At 44.2% G+C, this 25,759-nt stretch overlaps 1 protein-coding gene across 2 annotated transcripts in view; it reads left to right on the top strand.

Moving 5' to 3' along the window:
- Positions 1 to 25,759, top strand: part of si:ch211-186j3.6 (neural-cadherin) — a 184,775-nt gene that overhangs the window by 93,414 nt on the left and 65,602 nt on the right. For both annotated transcript variants that reach the window (XR_009240200.1, XM_058628543.1), the window contains exons 24-27: positions 1,245 to 1,338; positions 3,278 to 3,462; positions 12,298 to 12,527; positions 24,131 to 24,408. Coding sequence is in view for 1 of the 2 variants with exons in the window: in XM_058628543.1 (XP_058484526.1) it covers positions 1,245 to 1,338; positions 3,278 to 3,462; positions 12,298 to 12,527; positions 24,131 to 24,408 (787 nt within the window). In the remaining variant the exon portion in view is untranslated. The remainder of the gene's footprint in view (positions 1 to 1,244; positions 1,339 to 3,277; positions 3,463 to 12,297; positions 12,528 to 24,130; positions 24,409 to 25,759) is intronic.

The following is a 25,759-nucleotide window of genomic DNA, read 5'->3' as shown; positions in this document are numbered from 1 at the left end:
GTGTGTGTGTGTGTGTGCGCGCGCGTATTATTCCCCCCGTTAATGGAGACACAAATGTTTCCAAATTTAGATCCCGCAAAAAACCCTGCAGTTAACCAGGGCTGTAACGTGTTATTGTGACTAATTTAACAAATGACAGCGCAGAGTTCAGAAAGAGAGACAAATTCAATTAAAGTGAAATGAAATGAAATGAAATGAAATGAAATGAAATGAAATGAGTGCCTTTAATTCATTTGTAACAAAAGGCAGCAACGGCTCAACAAGTGCGATACCGACATCGCAAACTCCAGCATCTACTGATACTGACATTAGTCTTTTCAAAGACATAATTCTCCTCGCCGGTTAAATCAGACCTACATCAACATGTTCGGCTTGGGCTCAACCCGAGGGGCGGGGATAAACACTTGTCTTTCTAATAGGACAGCGCTACAACCAATCAGAGCAACGAAGAAGACAACGTAGTCCGAGCGACGGAAAACAGTCCGAGTTTGGATTTTGCAGCTCACGAGCTAACTAGGAGTTTCCAGACGGATTTTTAATTTAATTAAATTGAATTGAATTAAATTTTATTTAATTTTGTTTAATTTTATTTAATTTTATTTAATTTTATTTAATTTTATTTGTGAATAGTGAAGCATGAGATATGTGTTTAGTTTTTGGATTATATCGGATTTAATATTTTCGGATCAGACTGATGCTGATTGCTCCAGGACTCCAATCACTATTTTTAAATAGATTTTGTGTTTTTTTGACGGCATCGTCTTCATCGTCATCATCATCATCATCATCGTCACCGACGAGCTCACCACAAAATTGCAGCTTTTATTGACTTTGAACCACACGACTCTGCGTTGCGTCTGCTGCACCACTCGCTGGCGCGTGTAGCTTTGCATCGTTGTTATTTTTTTGCTTCACAGGATAAAAATAAAACAAGAAACTCCCCCCCTCCCCTCCCCCCGCACGCGTCAGCCGCTCCTACTTCCACAAACACATATAATAAAAATCATCATTATTGTTGCGATCGCAGCAGAGAAAAACAAAAACAAAACAGAGATCAGGAAACAGATCGTGAAGAAACTCCAGAGACTCAAAACACTAATAATCCACCAGAACACAACAGGAAGGAAAAAGATACTTCAATCACAACATTAATCAGGGATAGGAAAAAGGAATAAATTCAAATAATAGTTCATCATTCAGATGCAGATTATTTAAAAAAAAAATGATGTTTTTCCTGTTTTCAGGTCGTATGCCGACCACTGTGCTGGGAAAGGTCTTCTCTCCTGACCCTGACGACTGGGACAACAAGACGTACGTCTTTGAAGGACACGTGCCGAGGTAAATGACACAGAGCTGCTGAGTGAAGGTTCTGCTCTCAGTCCAAACACGAGCCTGACTCACAAGGCTCATGAAGACAAAGTCAGTCTCTGACACGCTGCACTCTCCACCTCTAAACAGCTCTACTCTACTTCATAGCTCCTCCTCAATGTGGGCATGAGTCGTCGCAGCACGGCTGCGTGAAACCGCAGTAGTTTTGGGTGAAAGTCAATCACAGAATGGTTCAGTCGTTCAGTCGCTGAAGTGAAATCCCAGTGAACGTGGTGACGATGGAGCTCTGAATCCACCAGAACACTGATCTGATCAATGTTTTCACCATTTTTAACTCTTTTTCACTCTGATCCACAGCTGACGTTGCTTTGTCGTCAGTGACGACACTCTGACCAATCAGAGACCTTCAGTCTGATGACTTCACATGTTAGTCTCGGCTCAGCTGAACCTCATCAGAGCAGGAACTTAAAAAAACTCCAGGTTTCTATCACTGATAAAATGAGCCGAGCCGCGCTAGAACTGTGCTGTGCTCCGCCCTGACCCTGACATAGGTGTCAAAGAATGGGACACACACACACACACACACACACACACACACACACACACACACACACACACACACAGCACCTTGACCTTCATCTCCAAACTGAACCAAACTCAAAGTGACAGCGTTTTTTGTTCGGTCGGGATCAAAGTCAGGGTTCGCGCTCCTCTGAGACTCACTGTCATATCATGCATTAACATTTCATGACACTTCTCTGTCTCCTGGTACTTTGTTTTTTTTAAAGCTGACTTCAGAGCACACTGTCTCTTTGTGTTTTTTCTTCCCTGTCACGTCGTGTTCAGCTTTATGTGCTTTCATTTCATTGCATCAAATACGCCGAGAGATCGCACTTTAGCTGCTCGCTTCCCGATCAGGAGGTGGTGTCGTGGTGGGAGTTTTGTGACTGTCTGTTTTTACTGGAGCAGAAGTGGTCGTGATGTTTGTGGTCGACATAAAAGTCAATAAAAGTGCCCTTCGCTGGGTCGCGACGCACACGACGGGACGGCACTGTTAGTTTTAGCCGAAATATAAAATTGACTTGTGATACCCGCCGCAGCGATGATCTACACACTCTGCAGCGTCCGCTGTAAACGCAGTTCATTTGGCCCCGGTGTCTACAAGTGCTTTATTATTTGATTTTCCGAGGCTCCTGCCTTGTATTTCCTCTCTAATTAAACTTGAATGAGCTCATTTGGTGTCGAGGGCGAGCATGTAGACAAGGACCCGAGTGAAATTGCTTCCTCGCTCGTGTCTTCGCGCCTCTCATTTCTCCTCCCGCCTCCTCTCGGGCTAATGTATCCTCTCGGCTCTGTCTCTGTTTTCGTCCCAGGAGGAAACAGAGTTTACAGCGGAGTAAACACTGAAACAACCAGAATGAAATGTAGAGCAGAAACACGGCGGAGGAAGGATGTCAAAACAACTCTCTGTCTGGTAACCACACAGGAGAAGGGTGCAGAGGGTGGCTCGTGGGCCACATGTGGCCCAGAACTAACCTCTGAGTGGCCCAGCCTGGGATTTCAACACAAACACTGAGGGGGGGGGGGGGGGGGAAACTAGAAAAGCACGTTTCACTGTCCCTTAAACTTGGCAAGATCTCACTCCCGACCCGGCGAGGGCCACTCCACCCTTTTTCCAGCGTAGCACCATGGTAGCACCAGGACCACATCGTCTGCAAAAAGCAGACACCCAATCCTGAGTCCACTGAGCCGGACTCTCCCACCGCCCCGGCTGTGTCTAGGAATTCTTTCCATAAAAGTTAGGAACAGAATCGGTGACAAAAATACAGACCATTTATCGGATTTTACATTTTCATCGGTCCAATATCCGATCCAGGGCTTTTGATACTGATTCCCATCGCGGCTACAAACACCACTTTTTGTTTTGTGTGTTCCTTGTTTCCCTCAGTTACTTCATCCTGAACAAGCGGACAGGTTTCCTGATCATTAAAGAGAACGCGCCGCCCGGCACGTATCACTTCCAGGTCCGTGTGTCTGATGGAATCTGGCCAGACGCCGTGTCCACTGTCGCCGTGCACGTGAGGGAGCTGAGAGACGAGGCCATCTATAACTCTGGGTCTCTACGACTGGCAGGTGAGACTGACACACACACACACACACACACACACACACACTCACTCGTCTGTGATGTTTCATGTGAGTGTTTTCATTGATCACTCGTTTGCAGGTCGATGATTCTCGTGACCTGTGTCAGGTTTAGGTCTGATGCTGTTTTCTTAACAACGATCTTTTCTTTTCTCTTTGACTGCTGTTTTCACTGCGCACACACACACACACACGCACGCACACACACACACACACACACACACGCACACACGCACACACGCACACACACCAAGCAAACATGGTGCTACGATATGTTTGCGACCTTATCTCACTGTTAGACAGACTGTTCCAACAGGAAAGTGAAGTTTGAGTCACTCTCCTGCACCAAACTCCATGGAGTAAAGCAGTTCTTTAGGCTCTCAGGGACAGGGGACATGTTTTACCACTCCTGCCTCCAACACTAACTTGTAATATTCTGCGATTTCTGTGTTTGAAATGATTTCTTTACCCAAGTGTCACACATGTACCAAACGAGACGAGGCAGCAGTCGACCAGACGCTCCTGTGTCCCTGTGGGCTGGAAACGCTGATTTTCTCTATGAAAAACTGAAGTTTTCCTCCTTCTCTGACAAAATGAGTCATTTGAGGTGTTTTTCTGGAATCCCGATGCCTGTGGGCTCCTTGTGTTGGAGGTTTATCTTCAAACTGTATATACGTCACATGACCTGAGAAAGCCCCTTCCCTCCTGCTCGGCTCGTGGACGTCTCAGTTCCCGAACCAGCAGCAGAAAATGGAAGAGAAGATTTTTCTTTACAACCAGATCATTCACAGCGTTCTCATAGATTTACCACATATTAGGTTTTCACTGAGATAGACCAATATATTTTTATTCCTCTCACAGTCTCTGGTTTTAACGCAGTCCACCAATCATTTCAGTCTGTACATTAGCAGCCATACTCAGAAGAGACGTTCAGGGAGTCTGGAGGCCCCCAGGCAAAAGGCCCCCGGGGCCAAACATCAAACTAGACCGAAAACCCAAATGCCAACCCCAAACTTGACAACTACACCTCATAAATGGGCTCTTTGTGCATATAGTAAAGTATTTATTTTGTTTGCTGCTTTTAGTGTAAGAATGTGTCATTTCTGCTTTTCCAACATGAACATGATGTTTCGCCTGAATGCAATTATCTTTAAGTCAATGATTTCATTTTTAATCTCTTTATTTATGGTTAAATACAAGTAGAATAAAAGTCATTGCATCTTCAAGTTAACTGGACTTGAGTTTAGTTTAAGACATTTCACGTTTCATACAAACACGTTTCTTCTTCTTCTTCTTCTTCTTCTTCTGTTCATATGTGATGAACTCAAAGGTAGATTCACACATAATCAATGAATGAATTATTTAATTGATTATGAATCTTTTTTCCAAGAGTGACCTGATCTAAAACAACATGGTCACAAATGTCAGCAGACACACAACTGTCAACATTTAAAGCAGTAAATTATACATTTTTTTCTATCATAAATGCTGTAAAGTGCAGTGGAGTTATATTAGTGAACATCAGTTACTGTGACACTGACCTTTTCTCCTCATAAACTCTGACTCTGTAAATCTCCTAGTTTCCTCTCAGGTCCTCGTTTGTTTTTTTCTTATCTTTGGGCCGATATTTACTGCTGCTTTAACTCCTCTGTTGCGTTTTGTTTTGACATTCATGCCAACACACTCGACCTCTGCGCTCTCGGCCTTCAGAGCTCAGTTTGTCCACTTTACAGCTGCGGCAGAGCTCAGCCTTTCTGTCTGCAGTCACTTTGACAAATGTCCTGTGGCGTTTTTATGCTGTCACATGGACAGGAAAACTCCACTGACCCATCTCTGTTGTGATTAACTGATAGAAATGAACTTGACTGCTCACCTGAGGCGGCAGCCGTGAGATTTCATTTCTTTGTAAAAACGGCTTTTTAAAGCAAAACAAAATGAAAAGAAATCCGTGTTTCAGCTCCGTAAGAAATAGTTCTCCCACATCTGATTGTCGAGTTATGACGGAATGAGTCATTACGGAAAACTGTGTCTTATTTTCTGCTCGTCCAGACTAAAATGTAGTCTAAAGGTTTTCAAACTTCTTAAGTGTCTGGATTGGAAAACAGCAAGTTAGTGTGGATGGCAGGTGCATTCAGAGCAGAGTTTAAAGGTTTCAAAAGAAAACAGAATAAAACACTGTTTTCATTTGTAAACATTATTCTGTTTTAAAAACCGAATAATGTGGATTAAGTACATCCACACTTACATTCACATGACTTGACAGGTTTTGGTCGGGTATCTGTGCTCTAGTGTGGATGGTGGGTGTTTTCAGAGCAGAATTTATGTGTTGAAATGAAATGAAACTAGAGAAATGTGGATGTTAGTGTGGATTACATCCACATCTACATCTAATTTTCGAGTTATGATGGATAAGTGAATACAGAAAACTGTGTTTTTACTTTCTGCTCATCCAGACTAAAATGTATTCTAAAAGTTAGAAAACTGTGTCTGGATTGGAAAACGCCAAGGTAGTGTGGATGGCAGGTGCATTCAGAGCAGAGTTCAAATTAAAAAACATACTAATGTGGATGTAAGTGTTGACATAGAGGTGGGGGTGTTTTCAGTTATGTTTCTAATGAAAACAGACTAATGTCGATGTAGGTTTCGAGTTATGATGATAAGTGAATACAGGAAACTGGGTCTCGCTTTCTGCTCATCCAGACTCAATCTAGTTCAAGTTTTCAAACTTCTTAAGTGTCTGGATTGAAAGGCAGTGTGGATCGCAGGTGCATGCAGAGCAGAGACTAATACCACGCTCACAGAATGTATGTGTTTTTAATGAAAACAGAATAATGTGGACGTACGCGTTGGCACAGAAATGCACATCTGTCTCCAGTCTCCGAAAAATTAATGAGCACTGACGACTGTTTGCTCAAAACTGTTTGCAGTGTTTCTCAGGACTGTCACACTCTCAGCTAAAGATGTTTCTTTAAACCCCGCCCACCCACCCCCAAAAAGAAGGAGAGCCATTATTAATGTCTTTCTCCTGACTTATGAGTTCTGGTAGAAAAGCCTGTTTCCATTACTTATGTTGGCAAAAATAATTAGTGGCGAGGTTTCTGCTCATCCAGCACATTCTCCTCACACGCTGAGCCGCATCCATCATTACCTGATGTACGGCACATCGGCTGTCTCCTCCAAATTAAATTCACTTTAGAGAAATGGGACATGGCTGAAGGATTTTTATGATTTCACAGATATTGAAATAGAAGCAGAGCGGGAGGCCGCGGCGTGACGCGAGGGGAGAGGAAAAGGAAAGGATGTGAGGGAGGGAGGGGAGGGAGGGGGAGGAGGGGGGGTCTTGTGTACAGGATAAGTATATAAAAGGATTTGCTTGTCAGTCTGATGTAAATGAATGTGCAGAGAACAGCTGGTGCTCTCGTTCCAATATTTGTGTAAAGGAAATGAAACCGAGTGCCGAATGCAAACCTTCAAATGTGATAAAAATGAATAATAGAACTCAGCTGCAGGAGAAATTGTCCAGTTAAACAACTCTCAGCTTTATTTGTTCAAGCAAATCTAACTTTTTCTTTTTTTTTCCATCCACTTACTTTGGAAACTATCACTCACACACACACACGTTCTTGCGCAGCAGTCTTAGCGAGGACATAATGCATTCCCTCGCCCCTTATCTTCACCTCATCTAAAGCAACTAAATATGTAACCCTAGCCCTGAATCTGAATTCAACATAAACCTAGTTGTAATTTTACTTTTCTTAAATGTTCCTACAATCAACTGCTTTGTCCTTCTGTGAACCATGGACATGGAATGAACTGCAGAACACACCTCTCATAGATTTGTCAGAACATGTTGAGTGAGTGAGAGAAAGATAACTTTCACTTTCCACATCCGTTTGGAAGCTGACGTCACAGACGTGTGACGCGCCGGTGAATCTCGTCTGTGTTTGGACGCTCGGTCCACAGAAGTTCTGTTTCTCTGTTTCCCAGCATCCATCCATCCTTCTTCTACCGCTTTATCCTCCACATGAGGGTCACGTGCAGGGGGCACTGTGCCAACCTCAGCTGACACAGGGTGTGAAAGGCGGAGTCTTACCCATAGTTTTTGAATTTTCTATATATCAGAAAGTTACAGTAATGAGACGATCACATGACAGATCCTGACTGTGATGACAGGACGGTCACAGGACGGTCACAGGACGACGGTTTCCTCCACAGATTAACTGTCGTACAGCTCCGAGTGTTCATGTGTCCGGACGCTGGCGAGTACGTGACGTCGTCCGGAGAATCTCAGCAATCTCTGCCAGTCGTGTCTACCGCGCCGCTCAGCCCACGCGTGGTGTGAACACAGCGTCAGGCTGCCGACGCGGAGGTTCACAGAAAGCGAGTCACGTGACATCCAGAGTTCTACAGTCACAAAATACCTTCACTTCCTGTCGTTTTGTAGGTTTTTGTTCCCTACAAAGATGTTAACACACACACACACACACACACACACACACACACACACACACACACACACACACACTCACTCACACACACACACACACACACACTCTCACACACACACACACACACTCACACATAGGCATTAATCCTTGACATCACATTTTGTTGCTCTTTGGCAGAGTGAGTTGGTGGCAGAGCTGCAGGTTAAAAGCGTTAAAGCGAGTCTTCACCGCGGTGTTTGACACCTGTGATCTCCAGGTCTTCATTAACGACCGCGCTCTTTCAAATCAATGCACTCAGCAGCAAACAGACACGTGGAGACAGTGCAGCTGTTTAAAAAGTCTCAATGAAGTGACCGAGCCGCGGGTGACTCACAGGTCAGAGGTCAGTTCTGATGTGAACAGAACAAGGAAATCCCATCAGGAAGAGAAGAAGACGAGACGAGAGGAAACTTTAGAAGAACCTGTCTCACACTCTGGAGTTTAACCCGGTCCTAATGAGGCAGAACCTCATGGTCAAGATTTGGTGGTGAGGTTAAGATTAGGGTTAGTCATTAACTGGTTCCGGTTAAGGTTTGGGACAAGGCTTTGTTTCGGCCGTCCACAGCAAATGACATTTTGGGAAATTGAGGACATTGTGTGTCGTCCTCGTGGCTTTTAAAGGACTTTCTCAGGGGTAAGGTTAGTTTATGTTAGGTTAGTTTAATGTCAGAGTTAAGTTTAGGCATTCAGTTGTGATGGTTAAGGTTCAGGTAAGGAGCCAAGAAATGCATTATGTCGGTGAGTGTCCTCACTAATACTGCTGTGCAAGGCCGCGTGTGTGTGTGTGTGTGTGTGTGTGTGCGTGCGTGTGTGTGACAGATCCAGGATTGTATATTTTGTCCACGTGCAGCTCTGAAGTAAACATCTCTCATAGATTCTCGGTCTCGGGGATTATGAAAATATTCTACTTATAGCGTTACTTAGACCCTTCTTGACGTTCTAAATCCCATTTCAAGAACAAATGTGGAATGAAATGTGAACACACAAAGAAAAACAACAAGTGAAACCTGCCTCCTCGTCCTCCTCCTCCCACAGATTAAACCCTCCTTCCTCCCTCCCTCCCTCCCTCCCTCCCTCGGCCCTTTCTCAGTATTGATAGAAAGGTAGAAGAAAGACGAGGTAAACAGAAAGTCCTTCACAGTCCATGACAACGTGGAGGGAAAATACAATCTGTGGGTTCATACCGTGAAGGCTGACGCTGTCCATGTTACATGATTATCGTCGAGGCTCGGCGCTCGCTGCTTCTCGTCGCCCTCCGAGATTCTTTGTGGCGATGAGGTCGACGGAGCTCCGGCCGCTGACGTCACGCAGCTTAATCACTGCCATTTTGGCAGGAAAAAAAACACCGTTCACATCCATGGAAGTGGTGTTTTGTGGGTAAAATCTCAGAGAGTCATCCTTTACGTTTCCGTGGAAACAGCCAATCATCAGGTACGGCAAAGAAAAAATCTCTGACAGAACCAGAATCTGCCCAGACAGGTTGCGGTGAAAGGAAAACACAGACACACACACGTTCAAATAAAGCTTTATTTAATTTGAAATGTAGCAGCGCCACAGCGCCACGTACAGGCCTGGCACATGTACTGCAACTATCTTTATCACTCATTCACGTGGATGTAGTTCTCTGGAGTAGAACGAGGGGACGATTGTCAGAAAGTTGAAGATGTGGTGATGCTGCAGGTCTGGAATGATTTTCCATTACAGGTGAAAAGCACCAGGGGGCAGTATAAAGCTCAGCTATATCAATCAAAGCACAGTCAGCTCTGATGGTTTGATACCGTTCAGTTTCGCAGGACATTTTTCTGCCAACATGGCGTTGTAAACGTCCAGGGTGCGTGAAAGAGGTTCAAGTGATGAAATGCTGCGTGTTCTGGCATCAAGAGACAAGACAGGGCGTTTGAAAGCAACTCTGTGGTTACAGTGTGAGAGACGGAGGCTGATGTCAGCTCGCATCAGTCAGGAGAAACAGGGACAGACAGACAGACAGGATCAGAGGGTCTGTGGGGAGGGAGGCTGAGGTTAGAGGGTCGTAACTTCTAACACCGAGTGACAGTCTCTTCACCTGGCTTTGATCCAGCCTCACATTCCCTCACTGCTGCCTCTTTCCCAGAGGCTCCGTCACACTCAGGTGTCGATACTAACCTGACTCTGACACACACACACACACACACACACAGTACAGTATATATCCTGCAAGTGTAGCTCTGTGGTTTTCTCTCAAAGGGACACGATTTGAACCTTCAGTCGTTACCTGGAGCTGAAGTCGTTTAAATCCAGGTCTGAAGACGTTTTTTTGAACCAGTGAGAATGTTGTGTCAGAGCACTTTGTGTTTGTCCTTCGGATTCATCCTCAAATTCGTCTTTAATTTAATTTATGTATTTATTCATGACGGTAAAAGACATTAGTTAGCGAGTGTAAATGTGTCCGTGGGATCCAGCTGGACGATCTGCTGACGTCCTCTGGCGAGATTTTCAGAAACCAATTAAGTGAAGGTTGTTTCAAGTCTCTCGTGGCCACATGTTTCCCTCCAACGCGACCACAAGTTTGGTGGATCACTGATGTTTCCGAAGCCTCTTAAAGAGACAGTTCTGAGGTCATGTGGTCACGCGACTTTATCGTAGTCGTAGACGGAGAAGACGCTTTGGTCTGCTGTTTAAAGGCAGAACCACCAGCACGTGTGTGTTCTCTCCAGGAGATGGCGCTGCGTCAGGTGTCTTCTTCGCTAACACTGTCGTTGTCGGATGTTTGGCGTTGACTGGTGGTGTGTTGGTGCCTCTTGACTGCGATGTCTCCCCCTGCTGGCCTGACACTGTGTGCGTCAGCCTAACGTGACGTGGCTGCAGCCGTTCCAGCCACATGATTGGTTCAAAGCGCCGGTCCTCTCGTTGTCATTGGCTGTTCGGGTTGTCTGTCAAATCGAGTTTTGTCACACGACATAAACTATACGGACAAACGTATTTGCCCACAACTCTGAAATAGTTTCACTCAGGCTTTGGGCTCGCGACCTCTTGTCTCCAGTGGAGAATCTCAATAAGACGTGTTGGACAATGCTATGCTTCCAACTTTGTGTCCACAGTTTGAGGAAAGGTCCTTTTCTATTCCAAAATGACTGTGTCCCCAGTGGACAAAGCAAGGACTATAAAGACATGGTCCGACTTTGAGTTTGGTGTGGAAGAACCTTTGGGATGAACTGGAGCAGAGACTGTGAGCCAGAACCTTCAACTCATCAATGCTCAAGTCACATAGACACACATGAGACATGTATTTGAATACGTCATTACAGTCCCTGTTGACCCTTGTTTTTCTCCTCTGGTCGAGACGTTTTTCAGGGCAGTACTGAGGCTTTTTAGCTTTGTGTTCTTGTGTCCATGCAGGTCACCGTTGTTCTTGATGATTTTTCTCAATGGAGTTCAGTGTGGGAGTGTGTGCGTGGTGAAAACTGTGGCCCACAGTTCAGTTTCCTGACGGACAACCTTGTTCTGTGTCACTCCGTCTTGTTACGGTTGGACATAGAGTGTGTCACACTGAGGGGAATATAATCTATGAAAGGCTACGTTTTGAAAAGCACCGTTCGATACTTTTGTCAAACACTCAGGGCTGACAAGCAACTGATGTTAAGAACATGGTTACAAAAGGCTGAATAAAGGATGAAAAGCTGCCTCCATTTTATCTTCACTCCCACTCATGTTCTTCTTTCTCTAAGTGTTGATGCAAGAAGAAAAGTGTGGACGTGTAAACGAAATTCCTCCTTGTGAGGGAAACCATCTTTCATACTTATACTCTTCAGCCTTTGATGTTTCTGCTTCTTAGGTAGAGAAAAAAAAGTGTTTTATTTTCTTCATCGCACAGAAAGAAGCACTTACATGAAAAGTATTCAAATGTCTTATTTTGTGATTTCGGCATTTAAAATCCTTTGTTCAGATTGACCTCAGTGACAAAGTGACCACACGAGGCAGCAGAGGACCAGCAGCTCCTGTGTCCCCGCAGCTAAAATCAATGATTTTCTCTATGAGGTTTGGTGTGGCAGAGTGAGTGGTTTACAAACTTCAGTTTCTTTCTTTCTTTCTTTCTTTCTTTCTTTCTTTCTTTCTTTCTTTCCTTAACTGGCTCATTGTGGAATCAAAATTCAATGTCATCATTTGCAACCACACACACAAACATGCCCCTTCAAGGTTTTGTCTGATAAATGCTGAGTCATTTTCAATCATTTATTGTTGCAGCTTTAGCTCAGAACTTAATCATGAAACAGTTTTTTCCCCTCGAGCAGATGTGGAAATAATGAGGCCATTTCTGTACAGTTACAGCTGTGTGTGTGTGTGTGTGTGTGTCTCACAGACATCACAGCGAAGGAGTTCATCGAGCTGAGAGGGAAACATCGGAGCCGCTACGATCTGCTGGTGGACTTCCTGTCTGAGATGCTCTCTGTTCCGCCCGACGACATCAACGTCTTCAGCCTGATGGACGTCAGGGAGCGAATGCTGGACGTCCGCTTCGCCGTTCACGCCGCCGCGTCGTTCCTGCGGGCTGAGAGGATGCACGGTTATCTGGCTGCACACAAACAGAAGGTAGATCAACGTTCCTTTGTTTGTTTTTTCCATGATTAATATCATAATATTTTACACATACAGACAGATTGTCTGCCAAATAATGACCTATTCCATACATCAACCAACAGACTTACTGCCAAATAATGAGCTGTTCTTTTTATCTATAAAGAGACTGACTGCCAAATAATGAGCTAATGACCACAGCCACCAAGAGACTGACTGCCAGATAGTGAGCTGTTCTATATATGCACTAAGAGTATTGAACCTGTCGACGTGTTTGTAGCTGAAATGTTTCTGTGAGAGGCTTCTGTTTCTTCTTCTTCTTCCTCTTCTTAGAGGTTAGACTCACAACAACAGATCATGTGACTCTGCTCTGAACTTAGGAGTTAGTTTTGAGTCTTGTAACTCGTTAGACGGCGTGTTTGTTTGATCCTGACAGTTTTCTCTCTGTATCTGTGTAACTCTGCTCAGAGTTTGTACATGACAGGAAAAACAAGACGCCGGCGCCAAGTGAGAGGCGAAAGTGTCTGTGAAACGGACGCATTTAGGTCATTTTCATCCACTTCCCTTGTCGTTACGCAGCGAGCGGCGCTTTCACTGGCAGACAAACTCATTAACTTAATGTATTTTGCATAAAGAGCCTCTTTCATATTTTGATTGGCATCTTTTTTTTTCTTTTCATATGAGCCAGACCGAGGCCTCGCTGCTCATTTCCATGGAAACATCACTTTAGCAAAGATTTGCGAGCAAACAAATGTGCAAATTAGTGGAAGTGTGGCAACTTGATTGACATTTGTTGCTCTTGTTTACCTGTGGCCTCGTTTGTAGGAGAGTTTGATGGATTTAATCTGAAAGCTGAAAATGGTGAGGACCAAAAGAAAAGTATAATCAAGTTTATAAAGCTGCACAGTTTTAATTTTTAAATCACAATCCACAACCAAGGTAGCGTCTCCCTCTGGCAGGAAACAATGCTGTTCACCTCTATAGGCGTAACATATTAGACAATCACTGCTATGAAACGTGCTCACAGCGAGCAGATGGAATAATCATAATTTAATTATAGTCTCGGACTAGATTTATGTGGATTTAAAGTGACAGTGAACTCTGACACTAGTCCCGACTGACTGCCAAATAGTGAGCTGTTCCATACAGTACATCCACTACAAAAAGTGACTGCCAAATAATGACCTATTCAAGTCATCCATGAAGAGACTGACTGCCAAATATTGTACTGTTAAATGCATCCACTAAAAACTGACTGCTAAATAGTGAGCTTTTCTTTTCATCCATGAAGACTGACTGCCAAATAATGAACTGATCTAAACGTCCATCAACAGACTCATTGCCAAATAATGCACTGTTCCATACCTCCACCAACATGTTGAGTGCCAAATAATGAGCTTTTCTCTATATCCTCCATGATAGAAAAAAAAGGAAAAAGTGTGTAAACAGCAGACGATGAGTGTGTGTAATGAAAGAAAAAACAAAGGAAGCAAATGAAAATAAATGAAAAGCAGACACAAACAAACAAACACTGTTGTGTTTTTTACCAGCGTCACAGTAAATGATTCCCCCTCTGGGTTTGGACGCATTGATCGGAGAAGTCGCTCAGTGAGGCAACAGCTGTTTATTTTGCAGCAGATTTCTGCTGAGTCATTGTCACCCGTCTATGTGAAATCACCTGGGGCTGTGATCACACCTGTGGCTCAGTCACCGAGTGTTTACGTCCTTGTATAGCACTAAAACAAGTGTGTTGTGATTTTCTCAAACCATAAAACTGTGTTGTTAACCACTTCATTCCCATTTGAATGGTGATTACCATCGCTAATGTGTAAAATGACATCTGAGTATTCTCTGCTCTGAAACTCAGAGGGCTAAAGTATTAGCTTCCCTGTGAGCTGACTCTTTCACAGACTTTTGTAGACAGGTCGTAACATTAGCGTAGCAGCAGGATCAGAGACGTAATCACACGTTCATCACATCCACTTTTGTCAATATGGACAAATTAAACCTTGCTAGCTTGTGAAGAAGCTATGGTAACATCTGTAACTCGTAATCGATAAAACATGCTAACAACACTGTGTTAGCCTAATGTTGACAACACAAACTCTATACTAACAGCACAAGCTAACAACACTGTTTTAGCTTTATACTTGAAGCTAAACACACTGTTATGTTGTTGTTTATGCTAACAACTCAAGCTAAAGTGTACAATTTATTTGTTTGTATCATGTGAGGCAAACACGTTGCATAGTAGACCTTTAAAGCCTTACTCCAGTAATCAGGAATTCTTTGTCTTTTCTCACATTTTCATCAAATCTATTCTGTCCTCATCACATGTCCCAGTGTCAGACATAACGACTCAGAAACAATAGATTTACATCATCAAACTATTATAAAGACAACAAAAACACACACATTACAGACATATTTTTACTCCTGTTAACATGCAGCCTCTTAATGGCCACTAGGGGAACTCAACACACTTAAACTGTGAATTACCAGCACAAAAATGCTCCGACTTAATGTGTCTAGAAATAAATTTGAGTTTGCTTTACAGGGACGACTTTAAGACACTTTAATGTTTTCTTCTGACAAACTAGATTTAAAATGAAACGATGATAATGAGGTTAAAGGAGACTCACAGCACTAATGGCTCTTTTTTTTAATGACCTTGTTTTGTACATAGTCCTGATTTTATGGTAACATAATGATCCTACACACCACGATAAATAAACCAAGACGCTTTTAAGACTAAAGACCCATCATGACCTCAGTGAAAATTACCATGTATTTCACTTCCTAAAGATGGGAAATAGTGTGTGTGTGTGTGTTTGACTTCAGTCATAAACTGCCCCAGATTTCAAACCAAATATAAATATTGTCAGTTTTTTTTGGAACTTGATGTTAACTTTTCCAATTATTTTATGTTCCATTGAAACTGTGGAGCTGTGAAAAAGAAGAAGAAGAAGAAAACATGGCTTTGGGTTCAACATACTGTAGTTCATCATGTCATGGTGAAGTTAAAAAGTCCCCAATTAAAGTCACAGTTTTATTAAAAAAAAAAAAAAACCCAGTGAGCTTCAGTGGAAGGCGAGCAGCAGAACACGATGTCCGTCTCATTTCCTGTGGTCTTTTACGATCTGTTGTCACTTTTTCCTGCTCCGTATGCAAATATGCACAAAAACAAAGGAAACAGTTTCTGTCTGACTGTTTAACTTGTGTTGTTACGATGAAGCTAATGCAGTGTTGGTAGCGTGCGTTGTTAGTCGGGCTATAAGCAACCAAAGACATTCAAGAAGCCACTGAAGCCCTGAAATTTAGACTCAAAATCGACTAGTCGGGGGGGAGGGGTTGACGGCTCTGAAAGCGTTATTATGAAGCTAACACAGTTTGTTTAGCTTGTGTTGTTAGTATGAAGCTAACACAGTGTGTTTAGCTTGTGTTGTTAGTATGAAGCTAACACAGTGTGTTTAGCTTGTGTTGTTAGTATGAAGCTAACACAGTTTGTTTAGCTTGTGTTGTTAGTAGGAAGCTAACACAGTGTGTTTAGCTTGTGTTGTTATTATGAAGCTAACACAGTGTGTTTAGCTTGTGTTGTTAGTATGAAGCTAACACAGTGTCTTTAGCTTGTGTTGTTAGTATTAAGCTAACACAGTGTGTTTAGCTTGTGTTGTTAGTATGAAGCTAACACAGTGTGTTAAGCTTGTGTTGTTAGTATGAAGCTAACACAGTTTGTTTAGCTTGTGTTGTTAGTAGGAAGCTAACACAGTGTGTTTAGCTTGTGTTGTTATTATGAAGCTAACACAGTTTGTTTAGCTTGTGTTGTTAGTATGAAGCTAACACAGTGTTTTTAGCTTGTGTTGTTAGTATGAAGCTAACACAGTTTGTTTAGCTTGTGTTGTTAGTATGAAGCTAACACAGTGTTTTTAGCTTGTGTTTTTAGTATGAAGCTAACACAGTGTGTTTAGCTTGTGTTGTTATTATGAAGCTAACACAGTTTGTTTAGCTTGTGTTGTTAGTATGAAGCTAACACAGTTTGTTTAGCTTGTGTTGTTAGTATGAAGCTAACACAGTGTGTTTAGCTTGTGTTGTTAGTATGAAGCTAACACAGTGTTTTTAGCTTGTGTTGTTAGTATGAAGCTAACACAGTGTTTTTAGCTTGGTTGTTAGTATGAAGCTAACACAGTGTTTTTAGCTTGTGTTGTTATTATGAAGCTAACATAGTGTGTTTAGCTTGTGTTGTTAGTATGAAGCTAACACAGTGTGTTTAGCTTGTGTTGTTAGTATGAAGCTAACACAGTGTGTTTAGCTTGTGTTGTTAGTATGAAGCTAACATAGTGTGTTTAGCTTGTGTTGTTAGTATGAAGCTAACACAGTTTGTTTAGCTTGTGTTGTTAGTATGAAGCTAACACAGTGTTTTTAGCTTGTGTTGTTAGTATGAAGCTAACACGGTGTTTTTAGCTTGTGTTGTTATTATGAAGCTAACAGTGTGTTTAGCTTGTGTTGTTAGTATGAAGCTAACACAGTGTTTTTAGCTTGTGTTTTTAGTATGAAGCTAACACAGTGTGTTTAGCTTGTGTTGTTATTATGAAGCTAACACAGTTTGTTTAGATTGTGTTGTTAGTATGAAGCTAACACAGTGTTTTTAGCTTGTGTTGTTAGTATGAAGCTAACACAGTGTGTTTAGCTTGTGTTGTTAGTATGAAGCTAACACAGTGTGTTTAGCTTGTGTTGTTAGTATGAAGCTAACACAGTTTGTTTAGCTTGTGTTGTTAGTATGAAGCTAACACAGTGTGTTTAGCTTGTGTTGTTAGTATGAAGCTAACACAGTGTTTTTAGCTTGTGTTGACGATCGACGATGAATGAATGAAAATAATATTTCCACCAGCAGCAAGATAAAAACAGCGTTTGCTATCACTTTAGAGGAGGAAGTTCATCGCACTGACTGGCCGCTGCCTTCAGTCAAACCTTATTTCACGTGTGAGTGTGAGGGTGAGGGTGAGTGTGAGTGTGAGCGAGTGAGACGTGTAGAAAGTCACTATTTCAGCATCAGAAACAGAGAATGAGAGAGAGCAGCGACCTCAGAGGAAACGATGAGTCAGTCTCTACCTGCTCGTCTCTCTGTTATATAAGTGAAAGAGAACAAATCCAGCCGGAGGCTTCAGCCACTGAAGGGACGAGGATGAATGTTTGTTCATTCATTCACTCACTTTTTACTTAACTCACTTATACTCAATAATACATCGAGTTGATTTTTATTTGTACAATATTATACACGCTCAAACGTAGACGTACAGATGTGTCTGTTGGACGTCTGTCCGTCTCTACCCTACATGGTATAGATGCAGTACTTATGCAGTACTTCCTGTAGAGGGCAGTGCCGAGTACCAAACATGGAAGAGGTTATTTTATTGTTTTTGATCTGAAATACAACGCGAATGCTGAATATTATTCAGCGTTTGACGACGAGACGATTTTTTAAAAGACTGTATCGACATAATTGGAGTATTGACTCTATACTGCCCCCACGTTTCCCAGTGGTATTGCTGCGTATCTCCATAGCGCCCTCTCATGTCCTGAGAACAGATAAAAACATTCATTCCTTCTTGACTTAATCTCACTTGTTAACCAAGATGAATCCCCTACAGAAGAGAGTTTTTATGACTGTCAGAATGTTGGTGCAAGACAATAAACTATTATCTTATCTCATTAAAACTTGAATTTTACAATTCATTTCAATTCCAAATAGGTTTTATTGTCATATGAACTAATGCTTTGGGCCCGATGTGCCTCCATGAAGCTCTAGTTCAGGTCACTTCAGGTCATCTTCCCTCTTTGTCTTTCTCTCCGTCTTTCAATGAGACTTTTGTTGAGGAAGGAAAAGCATGAGTGCGTGTGAGAGTGCCTTAAACTTTTTATTTGAAAGAGCGAGAGACGCACAGGGAGAAGCCGTGTAAGTGGAGAAGTGGCCGCCGCCGCCGCCGCCGCCGCCGCTCTCAGGTGTGATTTGCCAGCAGAGTGCCGAGCGTTTCATCTGAATTCAGCACGCGGGTTCTCCTGAGGAGACATTGATCAGAATGAGATGTGAAGCGTGGCGAGGGGAAGGATGAACGGGGAAATAGAGCAGGGGTAGAGGGAGTCGTTTCAGCAGAGCTTCCTCCTCTCCGTCTCTCCATCACTCCTTTTCCCTCTGCCTCAATAATGGAACTGATCCCTCTGTGCTTGACTCTAAAATGATTCCTCGTTGGGTTTTTGACTTTTTAAAAATCACAGGCCTGTCTCTCTGATACTGAGGTTCATGTCTTCATTATGTGAACGTGGCCCTGAGGGCAGAGAGGAGGGAGGAGGGAGGAGGGAGGAGGGAGGAGGGATCTTCTTCTTCTGGAACAAAAGTCCATGGAACAATGTGTCCCTCTGGTCCTTTTTGTTGCTTTCCACAGTCTCTGCTTCAGAAAACTCAGAGTGAGCCTCTGCAATCATTTCCCCAGCACTTACCAAAATAGAAAAAATAAAAATTGGGGCATGCTGATTTCCTTTGAACCACTTAGGCTTTGGAGTTTAAGAAGCTCCGACGTGGGATTAAGTGTTTTCTAGGATATAGAGCAATTTCAAATATAAATCTCAAGGCATTTGCACATCGACTACGACATCGACGAACGACGTGTAATTGTGAAGGACAAGAAAAAGAAGAAAAACAGAGATGAATTTACATGAGTGAATGAATTAAAGTGGGAGAAACTTGTGAAGTTTGAGAAATGTTTGTCAGACAGTTTGAAGATTTGAAGAAAGTCCTAATTATTTAAAAGCAAGCGCAGCTGTGCACACTCTTGTCTTCCTTGTCTCACAGTTACACATCCTTTTCCCATTGGAAACCGTTTTGTCTCCCACACCAAACCTCATAGAGAAAACCAGTGATTTTAGCTGGCGGGGACACAGGAGCTGCTGGTCCTCTGCTGCCTCGTGTGGTCACTTTCTGTCACTTAGGTTAATTACGACGAAGAATTTTTAAAGCTGAACTGTAAAAAATAAGACATTTGAACTTAGTGATAGAGGCAGCAGTGGATCAACGACTCCTGTGTGTGTGACGTTAAAATCACTGATTTTCTCTATGGGCTTTGGTGTGGGAGAGTGAGTGCTTTACAAACTTGAGTTTCTTGTTGGAAAAGTGTGTCCAACAACGTGTACTTTAGATAACATAGATTCATACAGACTGTGATTTTGATAACATGAGCCTTTTGTGAAGTGGCTGACGTGTGTTTGTCTCCTCTCTTCAGTCCTGTATTCTCCGTATGAGCTCCACTAACAGCTCACTTGTCTTTACCAGGAACCCGTGTGGACTGTGAGGGTCAATCCTTTAGACGTCATGATGCGTTTTCTCAGAATGTCCTACTGTAGAGTGACTGTGTACGAGGACACATTATGAATATGACCCTGCTGTGTACCAGCTCAGGAGGAACATTAATGTGGGAGCCAGCAGAGCTGACGTGGTGGGGGACAGATTTAATATGTTACACTGACAGGAAAGAGTGTGGGGGGGGGCATGAGTTCATGACTGTTCACTGAATGATTTCATGATGATGATGTGAGTCAGTCATCATCATCATCATGAACCAAACACTTGACGTGTGAGTGTCCATTATGAGAAGCAGAGCTCACGCTCAGTGACAACATGCAGGGACACGAGGGACAGTTTAAACCACTCACTCTCCCACACCAAAGCCCATAGAGAGAATCAGTGATTTTAACATCTCACACACAGGAGCTGCTGGTCCTCTGCTGCCTCGTGTGGTCACTTTGTGTCACTGACGTGAATCTAAACAAAGATTTTCAAATGCCGAAGTCACAAAATAAGACATTTGAACTCAGTGATGGAGGCAGCAGTGGATCAACAACTCCTGTGTGTGTGTGTGATGTTAAAATCACTGATGTTCTCTATGGGCTTTGGTGTGGGAGAGTGAGTGGTTTATAAACATCAGTTTCCTGTTGGAAAAGTGTGTCTCACAGTGAGATACGGCTGCTGCTGCTGCTGCTGCTGCTGCTGCAGAGTGTTCGTCTTCCCTCACGTCTTCACTGTCAGTCAGTGTTTCCAGTGAGAGCCGGCGTTGACGATGTGTCAGCGCCTCACTCACACTCACACACTCTCACACACACTCACACACTCTCACACACACACACACACACACAAGCACACTTGTAAAAAACAGCAGCTCTCTTTAGGAGAAGTCATCATGTGAACACCTGCAGGGAAGAAGGACTTTTGAGAAGAGGCTTTTGAGTTTCTCAAGCAGAGAAGAAAAGGGTGTTACAGACGAGAACTCTGCCTGTCGCTGTAAACGATCAGACGCTCGCTGCACCTGAGCGTCTGCAGCACACACAGCTGCTTGACCTGCACTTTAAACGTCTCACACTCGTCAGCTCGTCACTCTGAACGCTGGTCGTGTGTCTCCTCGGCTTTAATCACTTCCTTGTTTGCCTTTTTATGGCACATGTGATTGGTGGAGTAGGAAGTGGGAGGTCCAGGAAAGGCGGGCTTTTAATGAACTGTGACTGAAAGTGAATAAAAATAACGACCGCTGTATAAACCCCAGTGTTTTGCCAATGGCTCACAATTTATTTAAGATGTTTTTTTATTACACGTAACAATTAAACAGACAGCGTGGAGGCAAAGGGCTTCTAAAGTCTATGCATTCATTTAGTCTTTATTCTATATAAGCACATAATTACACCGTGTTAAAGACCGTGTTATACACAGTCTTAGGTTTTAACAAGATTATTCTCTACTTTATCTCACAATCATCAGCCTCGTTCCAACAAGAAAACAAGGATTAACAACCACTCACTCTCCCACACCAAACCCCAGCGCTTTGTTTTATAATCAAACTGCCGCATTCACAGAGTTACTCTAACGTCACAGAGTCACTGTGAAACGTGAGTACCCACGCTGCACCGCTGCACCGCCGCGCCGCCGCAATAAACCGCGTTTAAAAATCCTAAACGATGTGAGGCATCGGTCACAGTGTCGGTCACAGCGTCGGTCACAGCGTCGGTCACAGCGTCGTCAGTCACAGCGTCGGTCACAGCGTCGTCAGTCACAGCGTCGGTCACAGCGTCAGTCACAGCGTCAGTCACAGCGTCGGTCACAGCGTCGTCAGTCACAGCGTCGGTCACAGCGTCAGTCACAGCGTCAGTCACAGCGTCGGTCACAGCGTCGTCAGTCACAGCGTCGGTCACAGCGTCGTCAGTCACAGCGTCGGTCACAGCGTCGTCAGTCACAGCGTCGGTCACAGTGGCGTCAGTCACAGCGTCGGTCACAGTGGCGTCGGTCACAGTGGCGTCGGTCACAGTGGCGTCGGTCACAGTGTCGGTCACAGCGTCGGTCACAGCGTCGTCAGTCACAGCGTCGTCAGTCACAGCGTCGGTCACAGCGTCGTCAGTCACAGCGTCGGTCACAGCGTCGTCAGTCACAGCGTCGTCAGTCACAGCGTCGGTCACAGCGTCGTCAGTCACAGCGTCGTCAGTCACAGCGTCGGTCACAGCGTCGTCAGTCACAGCGTCGGTCACAGCGTCGTCAGTCACAGCGTCAGTCACAGCGTCGGTCACAGCGTCGTCAGTCACAGCGTCGTCAGTCACAGCGTCAGTCACAGCGTCGTCAGTCACAGCGTCGGTCACAGCGTCGTCAGTCACAGCGTCGGTCACAGCGTCGTCAGTCACAGCGTCGGTCACAGTGGCGTCAGTCACAGCGTCGGTCACAGCGTCGGTCACAGTGGCGTCGGTCACAGTGGCGTCGGTCACAGTGGCGCCGGTCACAGCGACAGTGATCCATGAAACATCACCTACGTCAGAGTCAGTGCAGCTCAGGTCGTTCAGGGGGAAAACTGTGCACGCTCTCCTGAGCTCAGTCCACTCACAGCCACAGAATCAGCTCCAATCAGTGCACAACATGGAGCATGAAGTGACCCGTGTTCACTTCAGCACGTATACATCACTGTGTGCGTGTGGGCAGAGCAGTTTTATCGTTTTCAAGTCTATAATTGCTTTTTGAAGGCGTGCGGCTTGTAAATGGCACAGGCTGCATATTAAATTATTTTGTCTTCTTCGTGTTCGATGATCTTTTACACTTATATAAAACATATGTAACACACACACCGTACATTGTACACCATGCACCTTCTTGTGTCGTGGAGGATGTCGACACTAAAGTGTGTTTCTAACAACACACTTTAGTGTCGACATGTTTTTAGTCGTCAGACATGTGATCGTCTCATTACTGTAACTCCGCCTTTCTCCCTGTGTCAGCTGAGCAGTGTTGTAATGTAACAAAGTACAAACACCTGAGTAGAATTTTCACATCTCTGTTCTTTACTTTGTTATTTATCTCTGATACATTTACATTAACCGTCTTCGTTACTACAAAATAAAAGAGGAGTTGGTGACTTAATACCCGTTTGTTGTTTGAAAAATATTGACACAAATCTGATTCCGTAAATAAAATCCAGGCTTGATCGTCATGACGACGGTCGTGAGAGAGTTAAAGGAGACGATTGTTGACTGGAACGCACAATTATTACTTTGTCTGACATCATGTAACCGTGGCTCTGTAAAGTCTGACTAATCTGGTTTACACAGAACAATAAACACACACGCGCACACACACACACACACACACACACAGACAAACAAACGGCATAACAATGATGTGGAAACTGCAGGTTCACTTCAGGAGTGTGTTCCAGCAGAGTGGACACTTTTGATCAAAGAGCTGCTGTCGTTGTCGTTGTCGTTGTCGTGGTTTTTTTCTGCACCAGTTCCTGAAAAAGTGGACTAAAGGTTGATGAGGTGAAAAAAAACAGGAAACGACCGCAGTGTCGAGCAGTGTGATGAAGCACTGCAAGAGAAAATGAAATGGAAATTGAAAATGTACTGAATGAAGTGTGTGAGTGTGTGTGTGTGTGTGTGTGTGTGTGTGTGTGTGTTGTCCTTGGCCGGTCAGACACTGGTCAGGTTGGTTTCTCTGTGATTTTTACAAACAGGTCCATGGAGGCGTGGTATCAAGAGCTGAGCTGGTACTGAACCCTGTAGATAATAAAGAGTCACGAACCATCAGCTGTTCACTGAGTTTCCACGACACAGAGAACAAACGATGCTTCGTTTGAGGGTGAAAAGAAACGTGCGTTACTTTTGTTTTTAAATACGGCGACTTGACGATGACGCGAGGCAACGCCACAAATCACGATCACAATCTTCAAGTCTCAAGTCTGAAGCCCCGCCCACACACGAGAGGATCATTTGGTCCGTCACAAAACAATCGTGGGTGTGGTCAGATTTTAGTCTTATGTGAACAGATTATCCTGACGTGTTGTTTTTATCTGTTAATGTGACTTTTGTTGTATTTTCACAGTAAAATCTGTCGTAGATTACATTTTTTTATCCATAGAAATGTTTCCGTGCCACATTTTGGCGCCTGAAGGCAAAGTTAGAGAATCACGAGACACTTTCACATCTTATGAGGAAGAAAAGAAACAGAAAAAAGGTGCAGTTGATACAGAGGTGTAAATATCAGAAGCCTGAGTGATAACAGACGGGTTTATTTCTGCTTCTGTGTCCCTGTGTCTCTGCAGCTGCAGTCCTTCCTGCAGGTCAGCGTGCTCCAGGTGCGAGTGGACGAGTGTCCCGGGTCGGAGTGCGCCGGCTCCAGCGGCTGCACCAGCGAGCTGAAGGTGCGGGACACGCCCACAGTGGTGGACTGTGGCACCATGAGTCTGGTGTCCGTGACGGTGGAGTCCACGGCCGTGTGCTCCTGCACGGGGAGAGACCAGTCCCACCAGTCCTGCGCCGCGTATCCCAGAAACCCCTGCTTCAACGGCGGCGTGTGCGTGGACACTCAACACGGATACAGGTGCGTGGAAAAGCAACGACGTCACGGGACAGAAACACACGAGTGACGTCGTGTTTTTACTCATTAAACACTTTCAGGAAACATCAAAACAACTCAAAACACTGTAGTACATGTGCCAGGACTGTGAGTGGCGCTGTCACGCTGCTGCAGTGACAACATACGACGATATATAACGACAGACACAGAGACAGACACAGAGACAGACACAGTGTCAGAGACAGACACAGAGTCAGAGAGACGCAGAGACAGAGACAGAGACAGAGTCAGAGACAGAGACAGAGACAGACGCAGAGACAGACGCAGAGACAGAGTCAGAGACAGAGACAGAGACAGACACAGAGACAGAGACAGAGACAGACACAGAGACAGAGACAGACGCAGAGAGACACAGAGACAGAGTCAGAGACAGAGACAGTGTCAGAGACAGACGCAGAGACAGAGACAGACACAGAGACAGAGTCAGAGACAGACACAGAGACAGACACAGAGACAGACACAGACACAGAGACAGAGTCAGAGACAGAGACAGACGCAGAGACAGAGTCAGACGCAGAGACAGAGTCAGAGACAGAGACAGACACAGAGACAGAGTCAGAGACAGAGACAGACAGAGTCAGAGACAGAGACAGAGACAGACGCAGAGACAGAGACAGACGCAGAGACAGAGACAGACAGAGACAGAGTCAGACGCAGAGACAGAGACAGAGTCAGAGACAGAGTCAGAGACAGAGACAGAGACAGAGTCAGAGTCAGAGACAGAGACAGACAGAGTCAGAGACAGAGACAGAGACAGACGCAGAGACAGAGACAGACGCAGAGACAGAGACAGACAGAGACAGAGTCAGAGACAGAGTCAGAGTCAGAGAGAGAGTCAGAGACAGAGACAGAGACAGACGCAGAGACAGAGACAGAGTGAACCAGGTTTTAACAAAGAAAAGAAATGACCGACGTGATCTTTACTTTATCAATGATACGATGTGATCGTAACACGATGACGTGAGAACTGAACGACTGTGAAGCAGCAAAACAAAACTCTGTCCTTGAGCAGCGAGATCAGAAACATCGTGGAACACTCGGCCTCTGCTGGATTATTGTTTCTGTCAGACATGAACAGCAGCAGCAGCAGAAGAAGCAGTAACAGCAGCAGTAACAGCAGCAGAAGAAGCAGTAACAGCAGCAGCAGAAGAAGCAGTAACAGCAGCAGACACGGTCTGATAGTCGGCCTTCACACTGTGTGAGCGGTGGTTCAGAGAGTCCAGAGTGTGTGTGTGTGTGTGTGTGTGACACTGATTCCTGCTCATTAACAGCAGAGTTTCTCTCGTCATTGAAAAAGGAAGAAATTCTGTCTGTA

The sequence above is a fragment of the Solea solea genome, chromosome 5, assembly GCF_958295425.1.
Source record: "Solea solea chromosome 5, fSolSol10.1, whole genome shotgun sequence".
NCBI lineage: Eukaryota > Metazoa > Chordata > Actinopteri > Pleuronectiformes > Soleidae > Solea > Solea solea.
Note: the sequence above shows the minus strand (reverse complement) of the source record. Positions and strands in the feature narration are given on the sequence as shown.